The sequence below is a fragment of the Penicillium robsamsonii genome (genome assembly GCF_028829455.1).
Source record: "Penicillium robsamsonii strain IBT 29466 chromosome Unknown utg000001l_segment0_segment0, whole genome shotgun sequence".
In the NCBI taxonomy this organism is placed as follows: Eukaryota; Fungi; Ascomycota; class Eurotiomycetes; order Eurotiales; family Aspergillaceae; genus Penicillium; species Penicillium robsamsonii.
This window is the reverse complement of record NW_026643219.1, coordinates 949248-973801: the sequence shown is the minus strand read 5'-3', so window position 1 is coordinate 973801 and position 24554 is coordinate 949248. Positions and strand designations below refer to the sequence as shown.

General features: G+C 50.4%; 8 protein-coding genes across 8 annotated transcripts; 5 read left to right on the top strand and 3 right to left on the bottom strand.

The window, feature by feature from the left end:
- Window positions 1-572: 572 nt before the first annotated feature.
- On the bottom strand, window positions 573-4094 carry N7447_000400 (putative serine/threonine protein kinase; the record flags this gene model as incomplete). Its single annotated transcript, XM_057224676.1, has 1 exon — window positions 573-4094. One exon carries the CDS (start codon window positions 4092-4094, stop codon window positions 573-575), a length of 3522 nt encoding a protein of 1173 aa, XP_057088692.1.
- Window positions 4095-8117: 4023 nt separating this feature from the next.
- Window positions 8118-10943, top strand: N7447_000399 (uncharacterized protein; the record flags this gene model as incomplete). The annotated part of the gene is made up of 1 exon (XM_057224675.1): window positions 8118-10943. The coding sequence occupies one exon, from the start codon at window positions 8118-8120 to the stop codon at window positions 10941-10943; it is 2826 nt and encodes a 941-aa protein (XP_057088691.1).
- An 840-nt stretch (window positions 10944-11783) lies between these two features.
- On the bottom strand, window positions 11784-13104 carry N7447_000398 (bifunctional chorismate synthase/riboflavin reductase [NAD(P)H] ARO2; the record flags this gene model as incomplete). Its single annotated transcript, XM_057224674.1, has 3 exons — window positions 11784-12604; window positions 12657-13018; window positions 13070-13104. The coding sequence occupies 3 exons, from the start codon at window positions 13102-13104 to the stop codon at window positions 11784-11786; spliced, it is 1218 nt and encodes a 405-aa protein (XP_057088690.1).
- A 235-nt stretch (window positions 13105-13339) lies between these two features.
- N7447_000397 (putative lipoate--protein ligase) lies at window positions 13340-14677 on the top strand (the record flags this gene model as incomplete). The annotated part of the gene is made up of 1 exon (XM_057224673.1): window positions 13340-14677. The coding sequence occupies one exon, from the start codon at window positions 13340-13342 to the stop codon at window positions 14675-14677; it is 1338 nt and encodes a 445-aa protein (XP_057088689.1).
- A 541-nt stretch (window positions 14678-15218) lies between these two features.
- N7447_000396 (glycoside hydrolase family 154 protein) lies at window positions 15219-17317 on the top strand (the record flags this gene model as incomplete). Its single annotated transcript, XM_057224672.1, has 3 exons — window positions 15219-15700; window positions 15786-16084; window positions 16167-17317. 3 exons carry the CDS (start codon window positions 15219-15221, stop codon window positions 17315-17317), a joined length of 1932 nt encoding a protein of 643 aa, XP_057088688.1.
- Window positions 17318-17931: 614 nt separating this feature from the next.
- On the top strand, window positions 17932-19967 carry N7447_000395 (sugar porter family MFS transporter; the record flags this gene model as incomplete). The annotated part of the gene is made up of 8 exons (XM_057224671.1): window positions 17932-18027; window positions 18092-18168; window positions 18231-18455; window positions 18517-19061; window positions 19120-19127; window positions 19201-19631; window positions 19697-19770; window positions 19828-19967. 8 exons carry the CDS (start codon window positions 17932-17934, stop codon window positions 19965-19967), a joined length of 1596 nt encoding a protein of 531 aa, XP_057088687.1.
- A 493-nt stretch (window positions 19968-20460) lies between these two features.
- Window positions 20461-23254, bottom strand: N7447_000394 (uncharacterized protein; the record flags this gene model as incomplete). Its single annotated transcript, XM_057224670.1, has 3 exons — window positions 20461-22164; window positions 22213-23070; window positions 23129-23254. 3 exons carry the CDS (start codon window positions 23252-23254, stop codon window positions 20461-20463), a joined length of 2688 nt encoding a protein of 895 aa, XP_057088686.1.
- A 316-nt stretch (window positions 23255-23570) lies between these two features.
- Window positions 23571-24456, top strand: N7447_000393 (glycosyltransferase family protein; the record flags this gene model as incomplete). The annotated part of the gene is made up of 2 exons (XM_057224669.1): window positions 23571-23660; window positions 23716-24456. The coding sequence occupies 2 exons, from the start codon at window positions 23571-23573 to the stop codon at window positions 24454-24456; spliced, it is 831 nt and encodes a 276-aa protein (XP_057088685.1).
- Window positions 24457-24554: the final 98 nt, after the last annotated feature.

The window sequence follows — 24554 nt, the reverse complement described above, 5'->3', positions numbered from 1 at the left end:
TCAGACAATCTCTGCAGAGGATCAAGTAATGCAAAATATTGCCTCAAAACCCAACCGCCCGGTTTTGACAAAAGTCAACATTACATACAGTTAAAAAAAAAAGCGATCTGGCCCCGTACCCATGCATAAGACCAAGAAAGAAAAAAGAAAAGAAAATAGAAAAGAAGAAAAAGAAAAAGAAACCCTTGAAATGCGCTGCGGGATCCTCTGCCCTTCATATTCATAGTGACAGACACTGAGCTCAACAAGAAAGAACAGAAAGATACGCAGACGCGGTCGGAGGGCATCGGGGAATTTTTCGCAAGGAGGCACCGATGAATGCTTATGCGAATTCGTGTATATGTACAGACCAAGAATGTATGGAACAATTTCTAGGAACACTTTCCAGATACCAGCCTGCCGGGAACCGGAGTGGAAAGAGAATCAAAACGAAATTCGGCGATATACAACAGCTTCGCTAGGTATAGTTAGGAAGTGTCGAGTGTTGAAGAGGTGGTGTGATAGAGGCGGTCAGATGTAAAGAGGTGGACTGGACTGGACTGATCGGGACCGGCCACATTTCAGTTCGATGGCTACGACGGAATATCCGATGCAGCCTTGGGAGGCGGCTTGCGCTTTCCGATCACAAGGCCTTCATCTTCCGACTCATCCTCGTCCTCGTCATCGCAGTAGTACCTCGACTCATCCTCTTCAGACGGTCGAGGCGAGGTGGGACGAAGGGGCTTGACTGTCTCTCCCGTTCGGAGCATGGAGGGTACTTCGTCCAGGTCATTGCCCTTGGCCGAGTAACCATCACCGGAAAGAGATGATGCGTTTGAGACTACCGACGGAATGCTGGGATGGGAGGCACTCTGAGACATGCCGCTGGTGAAGTCGTCGGCAGAAGAGGAAGAGATAGTGACCGAGGTTGAGGCGGCCAGCCCATTGTTGGTGTTCTCGGCGGGACATCCTTGGTTGGTAGGCGGATTGATGGGCGGCAGGAGGAGCGATTCAGTAGAGTACATCGCGTAATCAACTCTCAAAGTACCACCTTCATTCGCCTCGGTGTCGCTCCGTCTGCGGCGCAGGAGTGCATCTCTGGTGAGGTTCAATGATTCTGCTGGTGATGTATCCCCGAGTTGCGAAGATCGTTTGCGCCGGCTTACACGACTAGGGGCCAATTGCTCGACCGTGGGGTGTTCCTCTTCGTGCCACAGGCCGGGAGTGCGCACTTGACCATGGGCAGATGCATTGCTGACAGCGAGGCTAGGCTCAGCGGAGCGACGTTCTCCATCCACATGCAGAGATCCTGACTCGCCAGACGGAGAACTGCGCCGACTGCGACTGCCTCGTGATGCCCGTCGAGTAGCTCCACTGAAAAGACTACCAAAGTTGGTCTGTCCTAGGGCTTCGATGATAGACGATGGCCGAACAGTCAATGGGATATCAAAACTGGATGACTTGATCGTCTTTGCGGATTCTGCTGTAGACATAGAGGACTTTGCGCGACGAGGAGGACCAGGTCGGGGTGTCACGGTAGGAGGTGGACTGGCAAGCTTGGTCGCAGCAGCAACTGCGCTTGGTTGTGCGGCATCGAAATAATATTGCCAATCTTCTTCATCCACCGGACTCGCAGTAACACTCTGGGCGAGCGGGTGTCCTTGACCGCCAAATTTGAGCGGGCGAAAGAATTCTTCGTCCCCTCGCAAACTGGACCGGCGACTGTCGCGGGAGATTTTCCCGAATGTGCTGTTGCTTGAAGCAGAGGACAAAGTCTCGGTAGATGGTGTTGTGCTTGATGTACGCTTGCGAGGTTCCTTGTCCTTCGATCGACCGCTGCTGAACCATTTTGCGACATTAGACCGAACGCGTTGAATGAAGGGGACTTTGCTGACAGCGCTTGTAACCTCTTCATTCGAAACCTCAATTCGCTTGCCCTTGCTTTGGTACCCAGGATCGGTCTCCTCAATCCAGACTCGAGGATTGGGAAGACCATGAAGTGTCCAAGGATGGTGTTTGATCTCTTTCAAGGTGATTCTCTTGATCGGGTCTTTTGTCAGGAGGCGCCTGAGTAAATCGTATAGCTCATCGTCGATATCCTCATAGACAAGCTCATCATCATTCCTCAGATTCCACTGGTTGGAGTCGGACGCCTCATCCATTACGGGCACAAGGCGCTTCCGTGGAATGAAGACTTCCTTCTTAACAATAGTGTGGAACATGCTGTACTCATCATCCGACACAAATGGTAAGCGACCAAAAATCATTCCGTACAATGTGACACCGAGCGACCAAACATCGACCGCACCAGTGATCTTGGGGATCGACCCAATGGTTTCCACAAAGTCATCGCCGGTATAACATAATTCGGGAGCATAGAAAGCTGGAGTGCCAACAGTCTTGGACAATTCCCGGGCATCGTCCAACTCTGCCGCATCGGTCTCGCCCACCTGCTCTTCTTCCTCGTCCCGCATTGGGCGTCCCAGGTAGGAAACACCGAAATCAGAGATCTTAACCCGATGATTACTGGTGACGAGGAGATTAGCCGGCTTGATATCCCGGTGGATGATACCTTGGTAGTGGAGGTATTCTAAGCCAAGTACCGAATCCCGGAATGCGCTGCGGGTTTCACCGATAGTCAAACAAGGAACGTAGGCCATGTCATCGCCCTCTGCCGACCACTCGGGTTCGGAGGGGGCATAGCCGAAGCTACTAGAGGCTGTGCTAAAACGCCGTTCGAAGGGGTAATCTGAATAGGCGCCGTACATGCTGCCCTCGACGGCATTAAGAGACGGGTCCTGGGCGGAGGATGGGCTTGAGTCATCTGTTACTGCAACAGAACGGCTAGATGATCTCCTGATGGGAAGACCGGACCCATCATCTTCCTCATCTGAAGATTCCGCACCGTGCTCCAAACTCCAAGCGGGAATTGGCCCTTTCTGGGCATCGGCAGCCTGTGCTTCAATCCGCTCGCGAGCCCTTTCCCGTTGTTCCCGCAGATGCTGAGCAGTTCGAATGAATTGGTGGCTCTCTTCTAGAAATGCGGGAGTGTCTGGAATTCCATTCTTCTCCCGCTCAAGGCGTAGCTTGTCGACGTGGACAATTTCTCGTAGACCCTTCTTGCGCCAGACAATCTCGCCATTTTCAACATACTCCAGCACAATGTATACCTTTTGTCGATTCGGATCGTCGATGACTTCGAGAAGGCTGACCACGTTGGGATGCCGTGCCTTCTTCAGAATAGCCACCTCCTTCTTCACTTTGTCTTCTGGATTGCCCAACTTGCCTAACCGACGGCGAGTGGAGTACCGCTGGACAATCTTGATGGCAACTTTCTGCTTGGTCGTAATATGCTGGCCCAATTTCACTTTGCCATGTTCACCACGTCCAAGCTCTTCGAGGATCTCATACTGGTTGATGGTTTTGTTTCCCGTGACCATGTCGCGATCAACTTCGGCGGTGTATGTTTCTTTGGGTGGTTGAAGATGTGACGGATGGAGAAGCGAGCTTCTCATCGAAATGTCATCGTCAGACAGGGACGACGCCCCCACGCGAGGGTGTCTCATGGAGAAAAGCCCCGGGCTCGACAGCGGAGTGTTGCCCGCGGTACGAACACCACGGGCATAGGAGTGTCTAGGTAGCGGATCTGGTTCTGTGAGGTGGGGTGGTTGCCAGGTGGGATGCACCTGAGACTGAAGGGAGGCATAGGATTGATCGGGGTAAACTGGTAATTGATGATCTGAGTGTCGCGAGGCTCGCCGAGTGCTTCTTCCAATGCTTCCACTTTCCGATCGGACATCGACCACGATACCTTCGTTGAGGGCCTGTAGGGAACTCGATGACGATCGATTCGAGGGGGCTCGGGCACCGTAAAGGCCGGGGAAGGCCTGGCGGAAAGTTGCGGTGGCTTCTGACACATCGGTGATGATGGACGGTTGTTCCGCGGACGATTTGGATGTGGGGCGATACTCGGGTTGGTCGTTCGATGCAGATGGTGATTGTGATGACTCCTCGGACTGGCTCTGACCGCGCTTGTGGTTTTTTGAGACATGGCCATTGCGAGCCAGCTGATCCGGATCCTCCAGACCAGCTTGCGAGGACAGGATTTCCGTCATATTCCCTTCTTCCTTTTTTGGTGATATTATTTCAAAGGGAGGCCAAGGCAGCGGTGCCGAAAGTGCATAGCATCCTAGTTGCACATCCTCGAATTTGACGGTTTGTATCTTTTTGGTTTCCCTCGTAATAATTGGTTCAAGGTGAGCTGATAAATAGCTCTGTTGGCACGCACGAACACGTCGGCATTACTTTCGTGAAATCAATAGGGATGGGGGCGACAACTATGCAACGGAAACCGTGTACCGGACAGCGGGTTGTCGCCTTATGGGGGAAGGACACGAGGTAGACCTGCTACTGCACGAGGACTTGGGCGATCCCACATCCACACGTGGGGATTTTTGAGTCAAAAAAAAGGAGTGCCGTTGCAAACAGATGCTATAAATAATTCGGGGTTTGGCTCATTCGGTTGGCCTCTCGGGAAGCAGGGGGAGAGGGAGACCGGAATCGAGATGAAATTCGAAATTAACGTGAAAAGGAAAGTCAAAACAGCTCAAGAGCCGTGATAATTAAAAAGAAGAAAAAGACGTGTAGAGTGAAACAAGAGGGGAGTGTTGAAGAGTCGAAGGGGGGAGGTTGGGTGGGTAATAGGGTAGAGCGATGATCGGGACGCCAAGAACCAAAATAATTTACCAAACGCAAGTCGATCGTCAAGCCCAAATCCCAAGTTAAAAATAATAAAAAAAGGACTATAAAGTATTAATTTACTTTGGAAATTGAAATATATCCAATTTTGACAGGTTTTACCATACCTGGGCTGTCAACTGAAATGGGGTTTGATAGGTTTAATATCGAAGATCTTTTACATGGTATATTCTTTACGCCTACGTATAGACAATATGATTATATCTATTTGGATTATATGTGAATTTGCCACTGTTGGGTCTTTACGTCGATGACTTGATATAGCCCATATAGAAAGAATTGACGGTTCCCATGGATGATAGATTTCCCGACAGATTGCAAGTATAGAGAGGCCAAAAGGCCAGAATCTAGAAAACGCCAAGTCAGAAATGGCCCATGGTTGCCCAACGTGTGATGATTCTTATTTTCCTTTTTCCATTTCCCTTGGACTTTTCCTCGGCACCGAATAATACACATTCTCCTGAAGTTGGCTATATACCATTTTGCCTCCAATCGTATTCCGCTATTAAACTCAAGTGCCCAAACTGCTGGGCTCCAATACCGGAAACTGTATCTTCCTACATAAGCGATAGGCGACGGGTAATATATATTTTTTTAAAATCCTTTTTCCCTTTTTTTCCCACATCCTTAAGGCAAGAGGCAAATCCCTGTCCATTGTGTATTTTTTGGCTTGGATCCTCCCGAGGTATGCTCCGGTAACTTCTAGGGTCATATTTATGTATAAATAGATAAATAGATATATATGAATATAACTCCACTGTATATAATACCTAAAACCCCCTCGGGAGGCGTCCTGCATGAAGCTGTTTAGAGAACCTTGGTGAGAAAATCCGTGCGTAAATGTGTCTATGCGCTATAATCGACGTCATATAGGTCTGGCCCCCTAATTAGCCTACCCTTTATAGGTTTCAAAAAGAATACATAGACAGTCTTGGCATTTTATGCCCGGGTTAATAGTATATTTGGCACATTCTGGGAAATATGATAATCTGCCGATGTTGTCTGCACTAAGACAATCTTAACTATCAACCTGAGAATCATGCCCAGAGACATTATTCTGTCAATCCCCGCAACCTACGGTGCGGGGGATCACTGGAAAAGGGGCTAAACAGACTAGACAAGGGGTCGCGGGGTTCAATGAGCATACTCCGTACTTGGTAGTCCACCTACTGCAGGCACTAATCGGACTAGTTTACTAGCCTACTAGGAGGGACACAATGTATCCGTCTCACTTCACGTAGGTGAGTGGATTCAAGACGCCCTCGCTGTCGCATATGGAGTGGGGAGGTGGCTGATGAATGGTAATATGCCGCATTCTAAGCAATGATAGTCATCTTATAGCGTAGGAAGTACAGTATAGAGTGCGCGAGAATACCAATCACTCCTGCAATAGTTGTACAGTTTGCCCCCCCGCAGTGGAAGTTCGGCCTGAGTATCCGAGACAGCACGCTCTGCAGCCATTTCCGGCGCCGATGCATGCGATTCCAAAGCAAGCTAATCCTATACAAGACCTAGAGCATGGACAATTATTCGGGCTACACTTTGACCGTTTCAGTAAAACAATATTAATCTATATATGCTGCCTTTATTTCTCTCTATTCCACATCCAGGTTCAAATTATCTTAGTTCTCGCATGTACCTACAGTCACCGAGCGCCTCCTGCATCAGAAAAGCGATCAAAGCACACGAAGACGAGCATGGGCTCTGCTCACTAGGCGCAATCCTCTTCCCAATCCCCCATTCCACGTCCAAATCGGGATCTGCACTGATACTAGTCGAGGGAAATTGCTCGTGTTGATCCTGCTGTGTGACGAAAGAGGCAAGAGGCCTTTTCGCTCGTCCGTCTGATTGAGTCCCGGTAAACCGGGTATGTGGCACGCCTTGGCCCCTTATTACTCTGTGTTAACGTCGAGCTGGGTTTGAAATTTGGCTGTGCTGAATTGCGGACATTAGACACCCGTGGACTAGGCGCTATTGTGTATGTTTGTGCGCAGGCACGGTGCTATGTGATTTGATTTAAATTATTCTTCTCACTTGATATCTACTGGGCTTAGTTTTTGTATGCATCAAGAGCATTTAGGATTTAAAATAATAAACTGGAATAGTTCTATACCTCCGAATCCCTAATTTCCACATGTGATTGTATACTCCGTAGTCCAGTGGCGATTCTCTTGTCTTGGAACCTCGTTTATAGTCTGTATGAAGGCAAAGTACACGATCACAAAGTATCGGATATTGTGTAAAGATCGACTGGCCAAATTCAACTACATTTTCCACTGTTTGCTTTTTCCTTCGCCTCTCGCCTCTTATTTCTCGTACTCCTAAGACTCGGCACCCCCGGAAGCCGATGACTGACGATGGTAGCCGCAGGGCCTCCATGCACAGGTCCCGTTCTAGGTGCCTTCAATAAGCGGGATAATTATTTGCTTACATTGCCAGCTGCGTGAGGACTATAAAACATAGTCCTAGAGTGGACCTCCTATAGCCAGACATATATCTACTACATGCCCACACTTGACCTATGAAATTCTAGTTCTCTTCATAAAATAACTAGACAAACAGTCCATTTTTACATGTGTGAACTGACTACACAAAGAAGCCAAAATGTTGGCACGGTTGTCCTGCCAACGTTAGGAATAAGCCGAGGGATCCATGGTGCCAGGGTGTCGCATTGAAGAGCCTTTGCTCTTGACATGAAAACACTATGTTGTACATATGTACGGAGTAGAGAAAGAGAACATTTAGAGGCGCATTGGTCAATTCATATTAGTTCATGTTTATGTATGTCATGTCAGTTTAGGTCAAAGTGCTGAGACAAATCTGATACCCGCTCTCTCAAGGCCCACATGGAGAATCTTGATAACGTCAAAAAGTATTCCAAGATTTAAAGCCAAGCTAAGTTAATCTAACAAATCAAGGAAATCAGGTTTTATGCTACTGCCTGATGGATATGGCTTGAAATGTACTATGCGTTGCATAGGGAATCACATTTAGTGTACCTTGAAAACATGAAAACACGCAATCACCCACCGTTGCCGGGCAACGAGGTTGATCCAACATTGATCTGGCTTTTGGCAATATATTAAGTTCCCTCTTTCTTTGTTTAGCGCGAGCAAATAAGGTCGGCTTAATGTAGGTGACCCTTAGTGATTGGTCTAGTAATATGGAGGCGGCGAGACTCAGGTTCTAATCGTCACTTGTTTACTGAAGCTCTACAATGACACCCTTCAATATTTCTTTACCTGTTTACCTTTCCATCACTGACGTTGAAACCTGTCAAATTTAATATCTTGCACTGTCCGAAAATAGATCTTCGCGTGGCATGCCATGCTCGCCGATCCTGGAATGTATCCCTGCTTCTGATGTCTCAGATCGCAACCATGAAGCACAAGGCGAAGGCACTCTTACTTGCGCTTCTTGCGCTCGTGGATTCCTCTAGTGCAATCCAATACACCCCGTCATCGATCTTCCTTTCCCCGCAACACAATGGCTCTCTCGCATATATCCTCCGTCCCAGCTCCACCGGTGAAACCGAGTTCGTCTCCCTCAACTTGTCCAGCAGTATCGATGTCGAGAATGTATCATATCAAACGCTGCTGAAGAGCTCACCTTTCCATGATTCTGATGTGAACTCGAGCTTCATCCCCGCTATCAATGACCAAGGGCTCATCACAGTCTACTCGGGCAACTGCCACAAGGCATCCGATAACCCGGTACTCTGGCAGTTCCACCCAAACAGCAAAAGTTTAGTCGGCAATGGCACTTGGGATGGACTGCCAGTTATCACCAGCGACGCAAACACCGCACCGAACTATCTGGCGGCGGGGTTCACGTATTCGTCATCCCGCCGCGAAAATGAGAGCTCGATGTACGCTTTTGGTGGGATGTGTCCATTCGCGAACAGCACGGAAGAAACATGGATCTCGGCAGCCAACTACTCCCGGTCGACGGTCGTGGTAGGGCCGAGTCCCTATTACAACACCAAATACACCGCTGCCACGACTGGCAAGCGTGCACCGCCAATCGCTGAAGCTGGAATGGCCGTTGTACCGCTTCAACCTACATATTCTGCCGGTTCTACGGGGAAACAACAGGACTTTTTGTTTATTGGTGGCCATACTAGGCAGGCGTTCCTTAACATGTCGCAACTTGCCATTTTCTCGCTACCGCAGCAAAGCTGGAGCTTTGTTTCTGCAATTTCAGATTCAACCCCCAAGACTGAGCTGACTGTTCGGGATACAGTTTCAGTTGAGCCTCGCTCCGGTCACACTGCGGTTCTATCGGAAGATGGAAATAAAGTATTTGTGTTTGGAGGTTGGGTGGGCGATGTCACTGTCCCCGCTAAACCGCAGTTTGCAGTTCTGGATCTCGCAGAAGGGTTTGGCGGAACCAGCGAATGGATCTGGACAGAACCCTCTTTCGAAGGACTAGGGATCGCCGAAGGTGCTGGAATCTTCGGACATGGAGCGGCAATGCTCCCTGGAGGCGTGATGATGATTTCTGGTGGCTACAATATCCCGAAGTCATCCTCGAAACGGGCCTCAGCAACTGCACAGTCCAACTCGCGGGTCTATCTCTACAATGTGACTTCGAGAAATTGGGTCACTTCTTACAGCAATCCTGCAGCCAGTCCCTCGAATACTTCCTCCGGTTCCAGGAAGCTTTCATCATCCCAAAAGGCCGGCTTAGGAGTTGGACTGGGCATTGGCTGCCCTGCTGCTATGGCCATCGTTTTGTGTGGATGGAACTATCACCGCAAGCGCCGCGTAAAGAGTAAGCGAGACTCGCAGCTACGAGAACTTGCCTTAGGAGCAGAACGATCTCACTTTTGGGATCGAGACTGTCCAACCCAAGCAAGCAGCATTCGGAGTTCTGGAATGAGCGAAAGAAGAGATGGCCCCATGTATCCTTGGTTGGCAAATCGCACCCAGACAACACAGCCCGACTGGAAAGATCAAGGCGAAGTCACGGCGGAGAGGACTGGGCTTCTGATGGACCCTACTAGTCCATCTAAGAATAACCGACCACCTGTGGTACCTTCAGTGAACAATAAGCCATTCTCATATCGAAATAGTGAATACCGGCGTAGCGATGCCACTGGTGATATCCATCCTATCGATGAACGCGAGGAAGACGAAGCGATGTTCCGAGAACATCTCATGGCTACAATCCCACCTGGAACAAGACCCACGGTCAAGATGGCGGAGTCTGAAGACCCCTTCTCAGATACCCCTTATGCAACTCCCCGGAGCACCGTCTTTGGAGTTGGCCTGGGTCCTTTCTACAGCCGGCGAAAGGACATTGGATCTATGGATGTCGAGTCCCCGACAAAAAGCGAACGAACGGCCACCAATTTGTCAGACAACTCAGCCTTCTCTTTTGCGTCTTCCCAGCCTATAAGCAAGGTCAACCAAGCACGAGCCATCCTTGTCGATCGACCTACGAGCTGGGGCAGTGGGCGCCAGTCACTGGAATACCTCGCCGTGGGCTCAACACAAAGCGACCCAGACGGCGTAGCCCCCTCGGAGAAGTCTGTCTCAGCGGATTCCTACTCTACAGCCCAGACAAACCTCTCCCACCGCCAGTCAGAGAACGAATCCCTTCTCTTCGACGCCCTCGATTCCACCACGGCCCCCTCCTCTCCCTCAAAACTACCCCGAGAATCCAAACCAAGAGCCTCCGACTGGGTAATGAACACCATGCGCCGAGCTCTAACAATGAGCCGCCGCAGCCCAGACAGCCAGCTGTACTCCAGTGCTAGTACCACCAGCACAGCGCACCGCGCCTCCGGCATTGACCGCAGTAGCACGATACTCGGATCCGGCCAACGATCTTCAGCAGTACCCAGCACGCCGCGCCGAGCAGTTAGCGCTTCGGCAGAGCTATTCCGCCGCAAGCAGGGTGCCAAAGATTGGAACGCGCACAAAAGAGTCTCAGACGATGTCTTCAATACTGCCCGGTCTACGCGTGACGATCTTTTCGTCGGTGCGCCGGGATACCTAGGTAACGAAACTGGCTTTGGCGATGACGAGGAAGATGTCCATGATTGGGACCTTGAGGGTGCTGCTGAGGGCCTACGAGTCCAGACTACTTTTACCGTTCCTCGAGAGAAACTCCGTGTTGTTAATGCTACTGCTGGCGATATTGATAACATGTCTGAGCGCTCTGTCAGTTGGGGTACTGGGAACCGGAGTGTTAGTACCTAGATCTGAGATCTGGGACCTTTTGCTCTTCTGATTGTCTTGCTTTATTTTCTTCTTTTACCTTCTTGTACTTTTGCATTTGCTCCTTTACTTTTACTTTTTTTATGTCCAGTGAGTCTGGTTTGGTGTCTGCATCTATGAGAGGCACCTAGAAGTGTGCTGTGTTGCATTTCATTGCGTCGTTTGTACACAACTTCGGTGTGTGTTTTCATTTGCTATTTTCTGTTTTCTCGTTTGGAGTCTTTTCCTTTTTGTCGCACTGTTTTTTTATGGGTGGCTGCTGTTTCTGTCGTTTTGATATCCACAGCTATGTTTTGATGCCGTTCCGAGATGAGATGACTGACCTGATGAATCGATGGCTCCCTTTTTTATGAATCTGCACTACAGAGTGGCACTTGTTAGATTAGGTAGCGAGTTCAAAATTGATGTCTTGCTTTGAGATTTATTGAGCCTTTGGAAGTAACTGTAACAAGAATACTTGGACGCTTACGCGGCCTTGGGTCTTTTCAATGGTCTTTCTAGTGGTCTTTCTGGTTCTTCTATTTAGATGCCTTGAAGATATTTTCTCCCTTCTTGGTTTTATATTAGACGGCGGAGAGAAAGCAGCAAGGCATGATGTGTGAAAACGACTTTTCCATATATAAGCTAAGATCCTTACGCATTTCGTACACTATAGAAGACGAGGATGTAGGTTCACCCGGAATTGGCAAAATGCATGAATATGGCATCTATAAAACTCTGTAGCTCCATGATACCTCAAAGACACATTTAGACACAGACATGATCCTTCTTAATGACGCTTGCGTATAACATTTTTAATATAACTTGTCAGATCCCTCCCGTCTACGACGAAGGCGCGGTAGTAGGCTTAGTAGGGATAGTCTGAGGCAGCCGAGGAAGCAAGTTCTTGGCACCCTCACGGGCATACTGAGCCATGAGAGCGTCCATGATAACCAGCGACGACATGGCCTCAACGATAGGAACAGCACGGGGGGTAACACAAGGATCATGACGACCCTTAGCCTCCAAAACACCTTCCTCACCGTCGTAAGTAGTAGTGGTCTGCGCCTGGCCGATAGTAGCAGCGGGCTTGAACGCGACGCGGAAGTAGATGGTTGCACCGTTGGAGATACCACCCTGGATACCGCCAGAGTTGTTAGTCTTGGTAATGAGGCGGGGGCCGCCGGCCTCGCCGTTCTGGTTGACAATGAAGGGATCGTTGTGGATTGAGCCAGGGACCTCGCAGCCGCCGAAACCGGAGCCGATCTCGAAGCCCTTGGTTGCGGGAATGCTGAGCATCGCGTGGCCGAGTTTGGCTTCAAGCTTGTCGAAGCAGGGCTCACCAAGTCCAACGGGCACATTACGGATCACGCATGTTACGCTTCCACCGATGCTGTCGTGGTTGTCGCGGTACTTCTCGATGACTTTGGTCATGCGCTCAGCTGCGGCCGTTTCAGGGCAGCGGATGGGCGCGAAGGAGTCGACGGTTTCGCGGGTGATCGAATCGATCAGGCTAAGGAACTCTGGGTTCGTGGAGGCAGAGGGGTGTTCGGGGGTTGGGGGGAAGAGGTGCTCGTTGCCGACGGAGGAGACGAAGGCGACAATTTCAATGTTATGCGCCTCGCGGAGGAATTTCTCGGCGATAGCGCCGGCGGCGACACGGCCTGTGAGAATTGGGTTAGCGAGAGTAGATGATGATGGTTACACATAGCGTACCAATAGTCTCACGAGCGCTGCTGCGACCACCGCCGCTGCTGGCCTTGACGCCGTACTTCTCAAGGTAGGTGAAGTCGGCATGGCTAGGGCGGGGGTACAGGTCCATTGTGCTGCCGCCGTAGTCCTTGGGACGCTGGTCCTCATTGCGGACAACCATGGCAATTGGGGTGCCCAGAGTGACGCCGAACTCGGTGCCTGACTGGATCTCGACTCGGTCCTTCTCATCCCGCGGGGTAGTGAGGGCGCTCTGGCCGGGACGGCGGCGGGTCATCTGGGGCTGGATGTCGGTCTCGGTGAGTTGCATGCCCGGGGGACATCCGTCAACGATGCAGCCGACGGAGCGGCAGTGAGACTCGCCATAGCTGATCGTGGGTGTTAGCAGCGATGCCAGTGGTGGGGAGTGGGCAACTTACGTGGTGACACGGAAATATTGACCCCACGTCGACATGATGGGAGTTGAAAGATGGTCGAAATGTATCAAAGAAATTTGTGAGTCTAATTGCCCGAGATCAATACAAGGAGTAAAATAGGAAGAGAAAATAAAGGCGTTGGTTGATCGCAAGTAGGAAAAAACTATAAAGAAATTCGACTCATCGCTGGATTCCTATCTGGGACTAGCGCAACCGACTATCGGCCTGATAACTTTCGTGATACGATCAATAAATTCGCCCACCCTTGCTCCAATGCTCGCCCTTCGAGGATGCTCCTCGTCTTCGGCACGTTGGACTAATCCACTGAAATCTGGCTGGATTCGCCATAATTCATCATATCCCGCTCACCAGTTCGCCGAGCTCGCCAGCCGTCCCTCCTCTTTACACCAGATCTACCAATCGCTATCAACAGATCCCTACGTGAACCTTTCGATCGAGCACTTCCTACTAGAAAATGCCCCCGCAGAGTCCAGCATTTTATTTCTTTACGCCAATCGACCATGTGTAGTTATTGGTCGCAACCAGAACCCATGGCTTGAGACAGATCTTCGCGCACTTCACAATGACCGCAGGAACGGTACGACTGGAGAAGACGAAGCCGCAGTATTCGTCCGTCGGCGATCAGGTGGTGGGGCTGTCTTCCATGATGAAGGAAACCTGAATTACAGCGTTATATGCCCGCGTATCTCATTTACACGTGACAAGCATGCCGAAATGATGGTGCGCGCACTTCACCAGGTCGGAGCTACCAACACTAGTGTCAATGAGCGGCACGATATTGTCATGGCGCGAGCAGAGGAAATGCAAAACGATCCCAACGAGCCTCTGACACGCAAAGTCTCTGGCTCTGCGTTTAAACTCACTCGACACCGAGCCCTCCATCACGGCACTTGCTTGCTCGATTCCCCGAATATTCATGATCTTGGTCGGTACCTGCGATCATCCGCCCGCCCGTATATACAGGCCAAGGGCGTTGAGAGCGTTCGCTCTCCAGTCGGGAATGTCTCGGCTGCGCTAGCCGACTCGTTCTTTTCCATGCAGAGCGTGGTTCAGAGTGTGATTGGGCAGTTTGCTCGGCTCTACCAGGTACATCCCGATGCTGTTCTCAGAGCCCAGCGGGCTCATGCCAATGAGCCTGAAGTCTTTGCTGGAGATTCTTGGGTGGCTGGTACAGTGGGAGAAGTGCAGGGTGAGCAGGTACCTGCCATTGGGAAAGGAATTGCCGAGTTGCGCTCGTTGGAATGGAAGTACACCCAAACACCACGGTTCACTTTCTCAACGCACCCCATCGAGGAAGACCCTCGTGAACGGCCGCCATTGCCCTCTACGCTTCCCTCAAGTACTCGTGCATTCCTCCGTCTACAGCATGGTGCTATCGTCGAAAGCCACATCTCTATCTCATCTGATGAATCCACCGCATCTGACCAAGCCGGTCGCGTCCATTCAGCATTGAACGGACAGAAGCTGCACGAGATTACCTTGAGCCGGTGGTCGGAGATCCTAAAGCAGGGTCTTGGTGAGACCGAGGGAGTCGATGATGTTCTTGTGAAAGAGCTGGCTCGATTCATGGGTGGCCACTTGGGGGGTTAATCGTCCAATCCCATTGATGCCATGCGATTCGTGGCGTGTATAGATATTGAATGCTCTTGGGCCCTATGTACAATAATACCATGATATCCTATATGACACGAACTACACCATTCCCTGCGTTGCCTGTATCCTTCATTGGTGGACGATAATTTTCCCACTTATCAGATGTTCACAGCCTATTTCGGATAGACTAGTCTCTCGTCACTGCTGATCTCCCCACGTTACGTCGACCGGCTAAATCCAAACCCCACGCCATCCCTATTATTCCCCATTATTCCCCCAGAACTACGCACGGATCCAACTGGCTGAATCGGCATTCTCAGCGAGTCCCGATTCGCACCAAAATGGCTCTAGGTAATACTATATGTCAGCATAGCTACGCGGACCCCGATATGAATTGCCTATTAAGCAACTAATACTCGACGATTAACCGATGCCAATCTTTATAAAACAGACAGCCACCCTATAGTCACCCTACCCACAACCAAAAGTTATCATAACAGCGCAAACTCATCATAGCTTCCAGGCCTACAGACTTGCAATGTCTATCCACGCTAACGGCCGAACTCCCTCACAAGCCTTCAGCAAATCCCCCTTCCGCACCAGATCCGACTTCCAGGAAGCATGCCGCGCCATTCTCGACCCGCTAGTACCCCTCTTTACAGCAGGCGGCACACGCGTCAAAGTAGGCACGTCAACAACACGATTTGACGAAGGCGGTGCCCAGATCGAGGGATATGCCCGCCCGCTATGGGGCCTGGCCTCGCTGCTGGGCGGTGGATATGAATACGCCGGGGCTGAGCGCTGGCGCCAAGGAATCATCAATGGGACAGATCCCGAACACCCGGAGTTCTGGGGCCATATCGAGGATATGGATCAGCGCATGGTGGAGATGTGCCCGATTGGGTTTGCGCTTGCTGTTGCGCCTCACGTCTTTTGGTATCCATTGACGGAGAAGCAGAAGGGGAATGTTGGTAGTTGGTTGGCGAGTATTAATGCGCGCGAGATGCCGAATACGAATTGGTATGTTACGGCTTGATCTGTCCAGGATGGTCTTTTGTTGGCGTGTATTGAATGGGTCGGCTAATTATGGTTGGAATGTTTGTAGGCTGTGGTTCCGCGTTTTTGCGAACCTGGGCCTCAGGAAGAATGGCGCTGAATACTCCTTGTCTCGTATTGAGGCTGATATGGATCATTTGGATACCTTCCATGTTGGCGGGGGATGGAGCAATGATGGACCTAAGAGTCATCATCAGATGGATTACTACTCGGGCTCATTCGCTATTCAGTTCTTGCAGCTTCTTTATTCGAAGCTGGCGGGTGACTTTGATCCCGATCGTGCTGAGCGCTATCGTCAACGGGCACGGGAGTATGCTAAGGATTTTGTGCACTACTTCGATCCCAACGGTATGTCTCGGGCGGGTCTTTCTGAGATGATGCCCTCTCTTCTTTTAGGATGTGACTTGGTCCTAACTAAAACTACCAATAGGCAGTGCCATCCCATTCGGACGATCTATGACCTATCGATTTGCCATGGTTGGATTCTGGGGTGCATTAGGCTTCGCAGATGTCGAACTACCGGAGCCACTGACATGGGGCGTGGTGAAGGGAATTATACTTCGCCATTTCCGGTGGTGGTCTACGCAGGATGACATGTTCAACAACGATGGCACCTTGAGTTTAGGCTACTCATATGCTAACATGTACCTGACGGAAAATTACAACTCCCCCGGGTCACCGTATTGGTGCTGTCTCTCGTTCACACCCCTAGCACTACCGGAGACACACCCCTTCTGGTCCGCGCAGGAAGAGCCCTACCCAAGTTCCTCTCTGCCTGAAGTGGTGGCGCTAAAATACCCCAAACATATCGCCATCCGCCGTGGTGGACACTCGTTCCTGTTGTCATCTGGCCAAGCATGCCACTATCCCCTCAAAGCGACACAGGCCAAGTATGGCAAGTTTGCATACAGTTCTGCTTTTGGATACTCGGTTCCGACCGGTGGCTACCAACTGGAGCAGCATGCCCCAGACAGCATGCTTGCGTTGTCAGACGACGGCGGGGATATCTGGCAGACTAGACGGCTGGCGCTCGATGCGCGTTTCGAGGAACCCGAGCCCAATGGCCAACCTATTCTTGTATCTGGTTGGAAGCCGTGGCCAGATGTTGATATACAGACCATTCTCATTCCGCCGACGGAGGAGAATGAGAATTGGCACCTGCGCGCTCACCATGTGCGCACCGGTCGCGCTTTGCAGACCTCCGAAGGTGCCTTTGCCATTTATGGATGCCGCAGCGATAACGGTCGCATGTTGGGGTCCATGACTGGGGATGATTCTGAAGGGACGATGCATGACAGCCGGAGTGGACTTGTGGTTTCATCGGCTGGAGCTGTTGGCATTGTCGAGCTCCACTCGGTTATTGAACGGGCTGGTCGGATTGTTTTGGCTGACCCAAATTCTAATATCATTCACGGACGTACGCTTTTGCCGTCGCTTTCGGTGGACTTGGCAGCTGGGCAGGATTGCTGGTTCGTTTCCGCAGTTTGTGCTGTGCCAGACCAACGGGATTGGAGGGCAGCCTGGGAAAAGAAGCCAGTTATTCCAGAGTGGTTAGAGAAGAGAATGGAGAGTACAGACTAGAGTTTCAGAGATATGCCCAATGTTAGGAGGTTTTTACTGCATTGGGATTAGCCCTAAGTTTGAGCTTCCCCGCAGTCCGGGGTAAGATCAGCCCCCGGAAACTTGCAAGGTTCTCCTCTCTCTCCCTCTCTATCGGCTAAAGCTACGTATTCCTTTCAATATCATCGGAAAATCAGCCCATCTCCCGTGTAAATTTACCCCACGCCTCCTATTTGAGTACACGTGAATCAGCCGTGTGTACTCTTGGACCCTTGCACCAATCCCCAAACATCCTAGACATGTGAGCAGTAGTAGGTTCTTACGGCCCGTGTCGCCCTGGCTTCGGATTCGTGGATGTTTTCCTTCGTTTTTGCTCGCCTTGTTCGGTGTCCCTACTTTTTTCCCATAGGCCGCTTGGTAGCCAGCCAAGACACCTGGGCTTGGGATTACACCTCTCATAGGCTTGAGGCCGAAGTATTTTTTCCTTCCTTCATAAATATACCAATAGCCGACGGCATCTCTAGCTTAGCTTCGTTGTGAGCTGGTTTCAGAGAATTACTTTAAAGCTGGCCACTCCCCTCCTTGACTGAAGTTGCTGCGATCATCTTGCTTAACTCTTTTGACTACTACCTAAGATGTCGTGGCTTTTGAAGAAGATCGTTCACAATGAGGCGATGAAAAATGATCCAAAGGAGATCTATGGGTGGAGGGTTTTTATGCTTGCTTGTTCTGTTAGTTTCCCCTTGGCAATGGCAATGACAATAATGCGATAATTACATGACTAATGCTTCCCAGGCCTGTTTCGGTGGAATGCTTTTCGGCATGGACTCCGGTATTATTGGCGGAGTTCTAACTATGCCAGGATTCAAGAAGTGAGTTTCTTTTCGCTCTGTTCCCTGGCGTCTAGCTATTCTGACCAGTGTCATTCATGTAGGACATACGGCCTGGAGAACATCTCCAAAGTTGCGGCAGCAAATCTATCGGCCAATATTGTCTCCACCCTCCAAGCAGGATGCTTCTTTGGAGCTTTGGTTGCCTCCCCGATAGCTGAGAAATGGGGTAGACGGATGGCCCTAATCGGCGCAGCGGTGGTGGCTGTGCTAGGAATTTTCATGCAAACTGCAGCCAGTGGCCACATCGAGGTCATGTATATCGGACGGTATGATATACACTTCTATATCCAGTCACCCATCATTTCAAGCTAACGCCCACATCTCTAGACTGATCACTGGCTTCGGAGTCGGCGCCGCATCCATGATCAACCCCCTTTATGTCGCCGAGAACGCGCCGCGCGCAATCCGTGGTGGTCTAACAGGTCTATACCAGCTTTTCATTACAATGGGTATCATGCTCGCATTCTGGATCAACTACGGCTCGCTGCTCAATATCGAGGGCCCCGCAATGTACCTCGTTCCACTGGCAATGCAAGGCCTCCCCGCAGTGCTCCTGTTCTTCGGCATGTTGATGTGCAACGAGTCACCCCGCTGGTTGGCCAAACAAGATCGATGGGAAGAAGCCCGCGCGACTCTCTCCACAGTGCGCAATTTGCCCTCTGACCACCCGTACGTGGAAGAGGAGTTCGCGGCCATTGCCGCCCAATTGGAACAGGAGCGCGCACTTGTCGCTGGCTCCGGCTTCTGGGATTTGATGAAAGAGATGTTCCTTATTCCGGGTAATCGCAAGCGCACGATTATCTCTATCGTCTTGATGATTTGCCAGCAGATGACTGGAACTAATGCGATTAACTACTATGCGCCCCAAATCTGTATGCTGCTCCCACTCCCGATACACCATTGAGGAATCATTCAGCTAACAAGTCACAGTCCAAAACGTGAGCGCCCACTTCTGTCTTTAAGCTCGCAACCCGAAATTACAATCAGATGCTAACTACACCTCATCTCTAGCTCGGCGTGACCGGCAACGCAACCAATCTCTTCGCAACCGGCGTCTACGGAATCGTCAAGATGGTCAGCTGCGGTGTGTTCCTAATCTTCGTGGCGGACTCGCTAGGCCGACGCCGCTCCCTCCTATGGACCTCAATCGCGCAGGGCTTGGCAATGATGTACATCGGACTGTATGTGCGCATCGCACCGCCAGTTGAGGGCGCACCTGTCATCCCAGCCGGGTATTTCGCGCTGGTATGCATTTTCCTGTTTGCGGCATTCTTCCAATTCGGATGGGGACCCGTCTGCTGGATTTACGTCTCCGAAATCCCGACTGCCAGGCTCCGTTCACTGAATGTTTCTTTTGGAGCTGCTACACAGTGGCTGTTTAACTTTGTTGTTGCCAGGGCTGTGCCGAATATGTTGGCTACAGTGGGTGCTAATGGTTATGGGTGAGTTTGGCTGGCTGGTGCTTTCCAAGGTTGTATTGTGGGTTTGCTGACTTTGGGCTTTCCAGAACCTATCTTATCTTCTCGTGCTTCTGTTTCTCGATGTGTGTCTTTGTGTGGTTCTTTATCCCGGAGACAAAGGGTAAGTCGAGTCCTCTAACAATATGGTGCCTTTTTGCTGACTGTGGTGTGCGTATAGGTTTGTCCCTCGAGAAGATGGATGAGCTCTTTGGCGTTACGCAGCTGGTTGAGCATAAGAATTCAGACGCGGAGCGAGCCTCTGTTGGTGATCGAGGGGACAAGGCATCCCAGGTGCATGTTGAGAGGGTGAATGAGTAGGATTTTACTAGTTTAGGGCTATGTGGAATGTCATTGTTGAAAGCGACCAAATTTAAATCAATATTTTAGTTTTAAAGAGTATTCACATATGTCATCGTAATTTCATGGGGATCATCAAAGTACCTGGGTAGTCCAACCCCCTCGAAAGATATGTACAGCGGTCCCAACATCTCGGGGTACCGCCAAACCTGTCAATATATAACAAAGAAATATTCGCCTGCGCTATGAACCCACGACATTCGCTTGAATCAAACCGGAAGACTGAAAGCAAAAGAAAAAGGAAAGAAACCGACTGGATCAGTCTATAAACGCCGCGGCGAGGCCCATCCTGTCTAAAAGTCACGATCGGGCTCAATTTGCCAATGAACTGACAGAGAGCCACTTGATCAACAACAGATAGGGGACATAGAATGGCCAGTGACGTACCAAAAAACAAAACAAAATGAGAATTTGAAAAGAACGGAAAAATTAATGCGAAAGCAAACACACAAAATCAACGGACGTAGTTGGGTGGACGCCGACCAAGCAGTCCATGCTGGGTCTGGCTACGAGTCATGCGGCGGGGAGTAGGATCATCATCCAAACTCAAGCCGCCGATGCCTGATCCAAGACCAGTCCGCCGGGGTGAGTAAAAGGGGTTGGAACCCAGACCGGCGTTATTCCCATACCGAATGTTGTGGTTAGTGAAATTTGTAGCGGCAGTTGTAGTTGTGGCTATAGTCTCGCTGTCTGAGTCTCGCTCATAATCAGACACGGGGTCGATTTGCTTTAGAGATTCCATGGTGAAACTATGTGGGTTTCTGTTTTGGTTGAAACCGTTCTGATTTTGGCTGAAAACGTTCTGAGTGCCAGTGGGGAACGACTGGGCAGTTCGAGACGAGGTAAGCCCATACTGTGGCACGGAAGGCAATGCCGAAGAGAAACTAGAGGCCGCTTCGGTATCGCCAAACGAAAGTGGAGGAGCGGATGGTTGTGACTCAAATGATCGGTGCACAGGGGGACTGCTGACTCGAGGTTCAGGTGTAGACTTGGATGAAGATTGACTTGTGGGCCAGTCAAGAGCACCCGATTGGCTCTGGTGCGGGGATTGTGGCTGCGACTGTGGTGATACAGATCCTGAGTGCTGGCGGCTTTCTAGCCTGGCCTTAGTGTAGAAGGAGAATACGTTCATAGTTTCCTGTGCCGCCATGAAAACCAGGAGCAGTTTGCCGTAGCGATCGAAGTAGTCCCGATTAAGGGAAACCGTGGGTAAATGTGCCCCCATGTGAACAGCAACGCCAAGTTCGGTGATAGAAATCAGAATCTCCATACCATTCCATTCCACAAGAGGCCGTTTTACCATGGTGATCAAAGCAAACCCCGCAACAAGACTTGCCGCACCCAGGGCAGCGATCTCCACGTAATTTCCTGGGATCAAGACCTGGTGATTCTGAGAGACAGTCCATGCACTGATGAAGCTAACTAGCAGACCTAGGCGCAAACACCCATAAAAGAGGTGGCTTTGCGTCTCATCGAGACGTGTAGAGCCCTGGTTCTGTGTCTGCTGAGGCCAGCCAGGTCCCTGGGCAGAATCAGACTGGAAATTAAAGGCACGGTCAAACAGTGTTTCCAGCCCAGTAGATGTATCGTGATCGCGAGGAGGAAAGAATTTTGGGTCCTTGAACACTGGTTCAGAACCGGCATGCCTTTGCTGCCATTGCCCTTGCGGTTGCGTAGGACTGCGGTGGAACGGATTAGGCTGAATCACTTGTTCGATAGGCTTTGTCGAAGTCTGAGTGCGAAGCTTCCACGCAGGAGGAATTGGGGCTGCTGGAATCTGCCCCTGAAATGGATGAGGACCGTCCAGCACGGACGGCTGATCTCGCCGTGTCACAGTCGGTCGGAGGTTATGGGAGATAGAAGGGGACCAGTCCATGCCATCATTATCCGTAAGATTGGAGGTTAATGCAAGCGACTGTTCAATGGGTGATCGTGATTGAGGCTGAGCCAATTTGTCAATCGGAAAGCGTTGTTGTAATCCACCATTGTTCGCCTTCGGTGTTCCGCCAGATCTTGTGATGCGAGTCGACACCGGTGACTCAGGAAGTGCAGAAGAAGAAGCCTTAGCAGATTCGAATTGAGTTTCCCAGCTATTATCAGACCAATTGACGAGTGGACGACTAGAGTAGCTGACAACATATCGAGAGAACAAAACCGACTATCATAGTTAGGGCATGGAAAATTCGAGGGGGAAAACAATACTTACCAGAATAGTGAAAACGATCATCAGAGCATGGAAGGCCGGAGCCAATTTGGGTTCTAACCCACTGGCAGACGGATCCTTGATCACTGCCCAGAAAACACATCGTACCACCATGATGATGAGTTGGGCTTCGTAGTACTCTGCAAGACCACGGAATTTACCGGGCATTCCGTCTATCTTCATGCGTAGCTTTGGGTTCCACCAGAGCGAAAGTGCACCTGCGATCAATGCCAGACCGGCAGTTGGTGCTAGATCAGGCGAACATTCGCTGGGAATGCGCTTGAAACGGATAGACTGGTCGACACACGAGATCACAGAGTTTGGTGTTATTGGGGGTCGTTCGGTGTCGGATAAATAATCGGGATTTTGCGAGACCTGGGCGAGGGTGGCTACACTAATCAAGTTCCACGCTAGCTGGCCAGCAATACTAGCCCAATATGCAAGTGCACCCACAAAGAGAAGCAAGCTTCTCCAGCTCCGGTTCCTCGCCTGTCGTGATTCTCGGTTTGCTCGACTTTGATCCATCATGCGCCTGAGGTGATCTGATTTCGCTTCGTAGCCAGCTTTTCTGATGCGAGATTTCACGATAGGTTCGCACGACTCGCAAACCTGGGGGTATCGGTCCTCCAGACTTCTGCGGAACTGCTCATACCCGCGTTCGTATTCGCTATCGGTAGGATCGTCTGAGGGAGGAAAGTAGGAAGCCAATGAACTTGTAAATAAATGCTGATTCCGAGCACATTTGGCGCAAAATGACTGGGATCCATCGAAGTCAGTCGACTCGAAGCGCGAGTCTGATGCGCCAGGCGCGTAGACTTCGGCGTTGGTGACCACAGCTGGTGGGTCTGTGATTTCTCCTTTCTTTATGGGGAAAAACAGTTAATATAATTCGAGAGATTCCAGGGAAGAATGAACTTACCTCGTCGAAGAAGTTATCAGCCTCACAATGTTCACAGTGGAAATTGCGAACAGGTCCGCGATGAGAGCGAGCGGACCGCTTCCCACAATAAAAGCAGGTCAAACGCTTAGAAAATAGAGAAGCCATGACATAGTAGCATGGAAAAAAAACCAAGTGAAAGCGTTGGTGTAAACAAGGGAGATGGTTCCGGATGCCAAAGGGAAAATAAAACTAGTCGAGCTTGCACGTGCGGGGGACGTGTATGGAGTACCGCGACTCCAATTTTATCGATCTGCACTTATAAACTACTTTACTACATTACAACCATTGTTATTGACATTCTTTTTCATTCCATTCATTCTATTCGTTCTCTTTCTATTCTTCTTCACTCTTTATGATAATGATACACTAAATCCTTGGGCTGTCTCACAAAACTCTTGAGACCGTACAACAGCGGTCCAAGATGCCCTATTCTCTTGCTTCTTTATCCTTCCGGGACCTGTTACTTTGGTGTTTTGTCCTGGCAATTATACTTGGGGCCAGCATTCTTCTTGTGGGCATCCTTTACTCATACAATTGAATCAATCTAACCTGCCTATCTCTCCTAGGTTCTATTCATCTCCCTCACGATCTCCCAGAATACCATTCCCGCAAAATGTCGCCCAAGGGGATCTCCTACCCACCTATTGGTAGTTCTTGGAAGTGGCGGCCATACAGCTGAGATGCTGTACATGCTAGAGCGCATGAAATTCGACCCCCAGATCTACACATATCGGACATACCTCGTGAGCTCCGGAGATAACTTCAGCGCAGACAAAGCCAAGGATTTTGAGGCCCAACATGTACAAAATTCTCAAGGCCATAACCATAGCAACAATTACACCATTGTCACAGTGCCACGTGCCCGACGGGTTCATCAATCATACCTCACCGCGCCGTTCTCTACGCTTCAATGCTTCTGGGCTTGTCTCAATGTTCTTCGTGGGGTTCACCCGGACCAAAAGCTCCCAAAGAAATACAGCTCGCCTTACCCTGATTTGATCCTCACAAATGGTCCCGCTACAGCGGTCTGCGTTGTCGCAGGCGCAAAACTCATCCGTTTCTTTCAATGCTTGGCCAGATGCATTACCCTGGGCCTGGGTCTGCGCACAACCTCCGCGTTTGCATCGGCACCAAAGCTGCGTGCTATTTACATCGAATCATGGGCCCGGGTGAGCTCGCTTAGTACCTCTGGTGTCTTGCTGTTGCCTCTGGTCGACCGTTTTCTTGTTCAATGGCCTGCCCAGGCCGGCCGACGGGCCTGGTGGGGGATGAAGAAAACCCAATATGCAGGATGGCTTGTGATATGAGCGCCGTGCATCTACACTGGCTTTATCTAATTGTTGCAGATATCACAAGAAATGACGTTCTCGCCGTGTAGGTACCTAGGTAAGATATGAATCTATTG